This window comes from Anoplolepis gracilipes, chromosome 6 (genome assembly GCF_047496725.1).
Source record: "Anoplolepis gracilipes chromosome 6, ASM4749672v1, whole genome shotgun sequence".
Lineage (NCBI taxonomy): Eukaryota > Metazoa > Arthropoda > Insecta > Hymenoptera > Formicidae > Anoplolepis > Anoplolepis gracilipes.
This window is the reverse complement of record NC_132975.1, coordinates 3,639,082-3,647,532: the sequence shown is the minus strand read 5'-3', so window position 1 is coordinate 3,647,532 and position 8,451 is coordinate 3,639,082. Positions and strand designations below refer to the sequence as shown.

The 8,451-nt window shown below is 37.3% G+C and overlaps 2 protein-coding genes and 1 long non-coding RNA gene across 3 annotated transcripts in view; all 3 read right to left on the bottom strand.

The window, feature by feature from the left end:
- LOC140667268 (uncharacterized) overlaps positions 1-8,451 on the bottom strand; it is a 95,149-nt gene that overhangs the window by 24,469 nt on the left and 62,229 nt on the right. The window lies entirely within an intron of this gene.
- LOC140667267 (uncharacterized) lies at positions 359-1,184 on the bottom strand. The gene has a single exon (XM_072895024.1). The coding sequence runs from the start codon at positions 1,182-1,184 to the stop codon at positions 363-365; it is 822 nt and encodes a 273-aa protein (XP_072751125.1). The 3' UTR covers positions 359-362.
- Positions 1,518-2,870, bottom strand: LOC140667266 (uncharacterized). Its single transcript, XM_072895023.1, has one exon. It carries the CDS (start codon positions 2,868-2,870, stop codon positions 1,518-1,520), a length of 1,353 nt encoding a protein of 450 aa, XP_072751124.1.

The window sequence follows — 8,451 nt, the reverse complement described above, 5'->3', positions numbered from 1 at the left end:
TAAATTCAAGACTTTATTCGAAAAAGGTTACACACCAAATTGAACCACCGAAGTGTTTGAAATTGTTAAGATACAGAAAACTAATCCCGTGACATATATATTAAAAGATTCGCGCGGAAATCCCGTTGCCGGTGGATTTTACGAATACGAACTACAACGCGTTGCTAATCCCGATATATATCTTGTGGAATAGATATTGAGGAAGAGAGGGGATGAAGTTTTTGTGAAATGGTTGGGATTCGACAGTTCACGGAATTCTTGGATACATAAAAATAATGTATTGTAAAAATATAACAAATATTATATAAAGTTTACATATATAAATATATATAATATTCAAATATATACACTTTTTTCTTTTTTTACAACGGTATTCTGTAATGCCCCCATGGTAGCGTATCGATACTTTTAGATATTATATACCGTTTATCATCATGTGGACTTAGAGCAATTTTTTTCTGCCGCATGGTATATACTTTATGCATTTTTGATCTTATACTCGATTGCTGTCGCGTCATTTCAATTCCTTCGTTCAAACACTGCATGTAATCGTCAAATGTTATCGTTTTCGCGACGACGCTATTCTTGACACCTTTTACCTTTTTCGTATCCTTTTTACCATCTACTTTTAGCGTATACATTTTTGCTCTAAGCCCGACAAATTCTGTCATTATCATACCGTTGTTTTCATCCTTCATCAGACCCGGTACCTTTTTATTCACGAGCGGTATACCGTACGCATTGTTTATCGCATAGTCGCTCGTGTCGAACTTGCCGATGTCGCGCTTCATATTCTCGTACACGTCTTCGTACTCAATGTGATATATGAGACTATCCGTGTCGGTGTACATGACTTTACATTTTTCTCTATACATTGGAATCATGTAATCGTGATGAAATTCGTACAAACACATCTTGGATACATCAAGTGTACACATACCTACATAGATTGGTTTGTAAAACTTCACCTCGAGTCTACGCAATTCCACAGCGATTAAATTTTCCGAAAAAACGCTCCTGCTATGAAAATTTGGTTTCGCGATCATTGCCTCTGCGCCGTACCTATCGTCCCATTTTGTTATAAGTTTAATATCTACGCGATTGCGCACATTTTCCATCGTTTTGCCGAAAACTGCATTATTCATTAATTTGTATAAATTCTTTTCAAAATCATTTTTCGCCATTGTTCTAAATTACGTGTTTAATTCAATATATGTACGTAACCATGGAGATTGCGCGAATTGTAATATGCGATGAATTTTTGTAACGCGAAGACCGTGTCACGTACATTGCTGCAGATTGCGGTAGTGTATTACGTATCGTTTCTTATCGTATAAGGTTGCGAGCAACTTGTTCTCTCTCTTGCCGGGTGGTTTGTCACGCGTCGGACAAAACGGTAAGTCAGTATGCGCGTCATGAAGATGTTGCGGGTACTCGAGATCGACTTCGAGGATATAGCCTGTAGGCGAATCGGACGCGATCGATGATAGATCAAAATTGCATATATTGTCGACCCATTAAAAACTAGCGTAAGGCAAAGGTTGACACATTGCCCATCCGTATAAATTATTTACATTGAAATACATTAGATACGATGACGGTTTCAATGGGTCGTATGATTGCATGTACTTGTTATTAGCATGCGCGTATCTGTTGGAACATTGACTCAAACCACCGCGTATACCTCGTTCTATAAACATTACCATATCGATGTCAGTGAGCAATTCAAACTTAATATTTGTATGCTTCAACATGGCATCCCACGTGTATCCGGGCAGAGTATAGTAATGCGCAGGGTCGAGCCCGTAACTCTTGATACAATTGTCACGAAAATTTTCAAAAACATCGCCTAATAACAAGACATCGATTTTTAAATATAGATCGCTATATTCACCTAGCGTTCTGATGGAGAATCGGTTCCAAACAGTCTCGGCGTGCGCGTAATCGCTCTCGGATACTGTGTCATCGGTCAAGGAACTGTAAAATAATTCGCGCGGAGGTAAACATGTATTGTGCAATTTATCTACACAATCGATATATTCGTACGGAAAGACACCTTTTCGCGTTAACAGATCAAAGTCTTCTACTCGCAAATTTTGATATTCAGATTGTAAAATTTTTAATTTATCTTTACTGAGAAAAGATGCTAATTTGTTGAGACTTGTTGTGAGAAATTTAAAAGAATCGATGAAACGTAATTTAATGTGATTTCGCGAATTGTCTTCCGTAAGTTTAACATTTTTCGTAAATGAAACGTATTTTTCTTTAGTTATCGGAAGTAGATCGATTCTTCCTTCGAACGCTGTAGCTATTTCCTCGATTATAAAATGTGAATCGTAACCGGATAAATTGTGGAAAATAATTGGAATATAAAAGGATTCCTTATAATTTAGATTGCAATTTGAATGCGCGGGACCTCTGTACCGCCCACTGATGTGGCAATGATCGTGTACGCGCGTATCGTCTTCCACGAATGGTTTCTCACATATGTGATATTGAGTAGCGCTGTTAAACTTTTCCAATTCTTCACGCGTCAAACTTATCATGGGAAGATTTGTAGATAAAATTGTTTTCACGCGCATTGCTAAATTTTTTAATTCTTCAGCAAACCATGCGACGCAATTGGCTTCGCGACGAGAATGATACGCGGACAACGAATTATCGTACGAGCAATGTACATAATAAGCGATACTAAACACTTGATGATGCTGGTATAAATTTTTTTCTGCTTCTTCTTCTTTGTCCGTCTTTCTCAAAACACATTCCAGGTCGGCATACACGACGAAAGGAACCTGCTCCTTCCTGTTATAGTTGTTAAAAGCGAGCCACTTATCTTTATCGCTCGGTAATCGAATAGCGCAGTCATTCATCTTCCCGCAGTCTACAGTATGTGACTGTAGTTTCTCATTCGAATAAAAATAATGTAGACATCTATAAAAAAGAAATAATAATTATATATATATTTTAACATTTATAAAAAATAGAAATAATAATTATATATTTATTTTGAAAAAAAATCAATAATATTAAATATACATACATACCGATCATAGATTATTTTTGTCCATTGTGTTTATTGAGTTGCGAACTCACGAGTCGCGATAAATTCTTGATCCACGCGAAATGTCCGATATCTTGCGCATCTTGAATGTAGAGCAAATTGGCGTGCTTGTCCCTCTTTTGCTCCGAAAAACGAATAGGAACAATATTTTCGTTTTCGATGGTATACACATTGATTGAAATATTGTTGTTAATTTCAAACTTTTTAATTTGATTAAGAGTCACTGGAAACTCAATGTCTCGAAGATTTAGCACATCCGTGTAACGCGGGTACGATAATTCTCGTTCAACCCTTCTTTCAGCGGGATACATAGCAGCAGTCACTGCCCATGCAAAACATGCATTGTCTTTGGATCGCATGTTAACTATCGCTCGCTTCATCATTATCTTTCGCGGTAATATAATATGACATCCCGCACGCATATATTTATTATATTTATTTATATTTACAGTCAAATTAAGTATACGCGATAATGCCCACCCACTATCACGTTCTTGAAATTCTTCGAGAGATGCTAAAGTGGGCTCGATAACACGTTGCTTGTACTATTCGCGTAAATCAGATGTACGAAATAGTTGACAGTTTTTTGTACTTACACTTTTATCGTCGTGCTTTTCACCCGCCACAAACTCACCGTTAAATATAGTATTCACTTTCACAGTGTGTTTCGATAGCGTCTCGCACATGTTCGAGCACGATATCACTCGCGTCTTCGAGAAACTGGCGAGGTTCGATATAATTGCTATTGATTATCGCACCAGTCGATATACGGTTCTCGAACGCTGTATCAATTTCTCGCCAAAATAGTGCAGCTTGATGCGCGCTGTGTCCGGCACCCGCGTGTACGAAACGTTTGCGCAACGCATTTTTCAGTCCTTCGAGTCGCGCGATCAACAATTGTCGATATCCGATCGATATTCGCGGTCGTTTAATTCGACTCTGCTCTTCCAACGACTTGATATAATCATCGCATTGCACCTCCCACGCAAAGTACTCCTCCACCGAATTTATCAAGGTGGATTGATGCGTTAAAACCTGCTCCATTTTTTTACATATAAGGTACACTCGTGCAAGCTTCGACAATAATGGCGAGATGTGACTCTCTGTTCTGATTTATATCTAATCGTTATATTCTTTTCACGTTGCGAAAACGTTATTCTTTCGTATAAACATCCGTCATTTCGATAATATCACGTCTCTTTATCTCACGCATATTTCGTGGTAATGTAATATAATATGACATCATCTACGCATAGGATTATATTTATAATTTATAATCAAATTAAATATACATGATAATGCCCACCCACTATGCGACACGTTATTCTTTAGCGCAAACATTCGTACTGTCGGCGCGTTATTCTTTAGCGCAAACATCCGTACTGTCGACGGTCTGTTTATGTTATCATTTAGCCAAAAATTTTATCTCACGCTTTGGCGTATACATTTGTAACCGAATATTTCAATCGTTGTATACATTTGATTAGATTTCATCATACGACAGCCGCACAAACGGCGCTCGGGAAAGCACGTGGGGACGCGATTTTTAATAATTTCTAGCAGCCTTACATTGACGCTTGCAAAATTACGTCACAAATACTCCCCTCCTCATTACGTTTTGCGATATTACAAATTGATCGCAGTACTATCAATAGTTTAGTATCGCATCAGTTGTCCGTGCATAAGGTTGTGCTAAAAAAAAATGTGTTCCACAAAAGAAATCAGCAAGATGAATTTTTACATTCCGATTGAGAACGGTGAAATTCAATCAAAGAAAATGTAAGTTTCAATTATTTTCTAAATATTATTTCCTAAAAATTATTTTCTAAATATTATTTTTTAATATATTTCAATATTTTATATAGCGTTTCATCTCGTCGTGCGGTTTGCATATTTGGAAGAAGGTATATCTTAACCCCGACATCTTACAAATATTTGGAGATTGGAATAAGCGTTGGAGCTATGTCGTATGTCGAATTGATACTTCGTGACAACCGAGGTAATCGATTAGTATTGCCTATCATACTCTGGCACTCATTGATGCAGAAACGTACAGACATTGAACGACATGTATAATCGACTGAAAGTCAACCATTATGGATCTGTGATCTATCTATCCATGATCGCATTAAACGGATCGAGAATTATTAAATTAACATTATCTAATAAGTCTTTGTATATGCAACCTCAAACATTATTACATTTATTCGATTTTGAAGATTGTATCGATCATATGCATTCATGGTTGTGTCAAAATACACATTTCGTGAATGAAAAATTTAAACAATTTTGTAACGTTTTGCAACGTAACAATATTACTGATGTAAATGATGCTGTGAAAGCGATTCGCGAAAGTGACGCGTTCGATAGCGGATCACTCGTAGATTGCGAATTGTTGACGTGTGCTATAAATGATATATTTTATGATACTTGTAACAAATAAAAAATAAAAAAATTATTATTAACATTAATGTTTTTCTTCACACTATTTTATTCTACGACTCTTCCTCCTCCTCCTCCTCCTCCTCCTGGCGCTCTCTTAGTCTCAGTCAAACAAAGACGTTTACCTCTCATAGGATCATATGCATAGTCTGTTTAGAAAGAGATACTCTATTTAGAGATGAGATATGGGATCTCGTGTATATATTTGAGATAAATGCGCGTGGAGCGTGGTTAGTTTTTTCCTATACGCTCTAAGAAAAAGCTTATTACGTGCTCGTGTCGCGAGTAAATCTATGCGTTGCGCGTGTGTCTTCCGAATATGGATGAAAATAATGGTGATGATTATTTTATGATAATTTCCGATGAAGAAGACTCCGACATTGAAGTGCCGCTCTTAGAACTATCTAGTGATGATGATGACAATAACGCCAATATTGGAAATATCGGTTTCGATGTTATCGAAAATAATGGTGATATTAATATGAACAATTCTGACGAAGAGGGTGATTTGGACGTTGAAGTACAACGCTTAGCTGACAGTGACTATGAAAGTGATGAAAGTGTTTTCGAAGACAGAATCGATCGTGATTTGGACTTAGCGGATATTAATTTGTATAATGAACTAACAAGAATGTGTTGCATATATTTTTGTTATGCAACTGCAGATGGCACATACTTCTGCACATCGTGCTTTATAAGAATGGCGTACCTTTTTGATGAGATTTGTGCTGTGCGGGAACATTCGATTAATATTTACGCATTAATACTCGGATTATTTTGTAGTGAGTGTCGAACTCCATTATTTCAAATTTTTCCTTGCAATATGTGTCCGATTTGCATGACTTAAGACTTGTGTAAATACAAAAAAACTATTATTATTATTATTGTGTAAGTGTCGCACATACACCGAGGACTTATGTGTAAAAACCAAACTAACTATTATTGTTACGCATGGGTGACACTCCCGAGAACCAGAGGTGCGAGGAGGTGACTCCTCAGTTTAACGAGGATCGTCTTTGTTTGCGGAAACTCTTTGGTGAGCTTCCGTATGAGGTGTGGGAGACAGAGGAACTGTGGCTCCCCGAAACTCTGCAGGAGGACTCCAGGTTGTCAGATGAGAGAGACTCCGAATAGATTGTATTTATAATTTTTATCATTTTAGAAAATATTTTTAAAGTACTAATAAAAATGTTTTTTTTTTCCTGTTACAGACGCAGCTATGACGAGTTTCCATGGCGCATCGCCCCTACAAATATTTAATTTTTTAAATTTTCTACTATAATTTTAATTCTTTTTTATATTTTTATATTTAAACATATAACTATTTTAATTTTTTTAATTTTCTATTACAATTTCTATTCTTTTTCAATTTTAAAACACACACACACACACACACACACACACACACACACACTTTATATGTATACACATACACACTTTTTAAATAAAATTTATGTTAAACTTATATATATTTATTACTTATCCACCTTCATCATCTATCCCATCCTTCTTCCTCTGTATTAGATATAATTAGATAATAAGATAACATTTAATATTATAAAAAACTTAACATGCAAAAATTATCTTTTTTCTCGCGTACGCCTTAGCCTCCGTCTTATCGCGCCTCCGCTATCCTCCTTCCTCTCTATTCTTTCTCTCGCACTCATATCTCCCTTTTCTACCATCATGCTCTCCTTTTCTTACCATCATGCCCTCCTTTTTCTATCATCATGCACTCCCTTGTCATACACATACAGCGCTTTCCTTCTCACACCACGTCATACTCTCCTTGTCCTACGCTATATAGAACGCCTATCGCACCATCTCCCTCTAACGTGTTGCGAACGCCTATCGCACCGTCTCCCTCTAACGCGTTGCGAATGTCTATCGCACTGTCTCCCTCTACCGCGTTGCGAACGTCTATCGCACCGTCTCCCTCTAACGTGTTGCAAACGTCTATCGCACCGTCTCCCTCTACCGCGTTGCGAACGTAATTATTTATTGCAAATATACGTTATGGATAAACAGAGTGGGGTGATTATTTTATCTATAACAGTTGACATTCCTCTCTCACCATCAGACCTCCGCAGTCAGTCGGAGAGGACACTCCCTCCACGTGCGGAACCATATGTATGCCTCCCCCTCCCCCTCCCCCCTCTCAATCAAGGGAGGTGTTTGGTACCACCCTTCCTCCCTCAATCTGGGGGGACATTTGGTACCTTCCTCTTCCCCCTCAATCTAGGGGGACATTTGCCCCCCCCCCCCGGTCAGTACGGGGGGCGAGGTACCTCGCCTCGTCCTCCCCCGCTTACCTCACCCCCCTCAGATCCCTGGATTAGAACTCTCTTATATTATCTACTGTCGATGAATGACAGCTGATTACGAACCGATCATGGTTCGTTTTTAATGTTGATCGAGGTTTATTTAATGTTGATCGACGTTCGTTTGATGTATGATAGTGATTCAAATATGGTTGAATCGATGTTTCAATCGATGTTGATCAATGTTCGTTACATGTTTGTTTAATGTTTATTTGATTGTGTCGTGATTCAATAATCGTTTTATTATAATTATCCGTATGAATGCTGTGTGGAGCGACAGTTGTCTTTTTTATTACTGATTTTTATTATTTCTTTCTTTGCCTATTCTTTATAAAACGTATATAGTTGGATCTAAATTCATTCTGCTAAAGATGCTGAAAAATACTGATGTAGATGAGACGTGATACTCGAGTTAGAAGAAAATGAGAGTTTTTTCTTGTCCATCTCTGTAGTATTATATCGTATTATATTTCAGTACGTGATGCAGTTGCATCTGGTATTACATTTCGATTCACGATATTAAAATAATTAACGTCTTTTAAACAGTACAAATAGTTGATTTTTGTTTATTATAATTGATCATGATACATTTTATGTTGATCGACGTTCGTTTGGTGTACGATAGTG

Excerpts from the sequence above, each read along its gene's own strand:
- LOC140667267 (XM_072895024.1), bottom strand. The coding sequence starts at position 1,184 with ATGGCGAAAAATGATTTTGAAAAGAATTTATACAAATTAATGAATAAT.
- LOC140667266 (XM_072895023.1), bottom strand. The coding sequence starts at position 2,870 with ATGAATGACTGCGCTATTCGATTACCGAGCGATAAAGATAAGTGGCTC.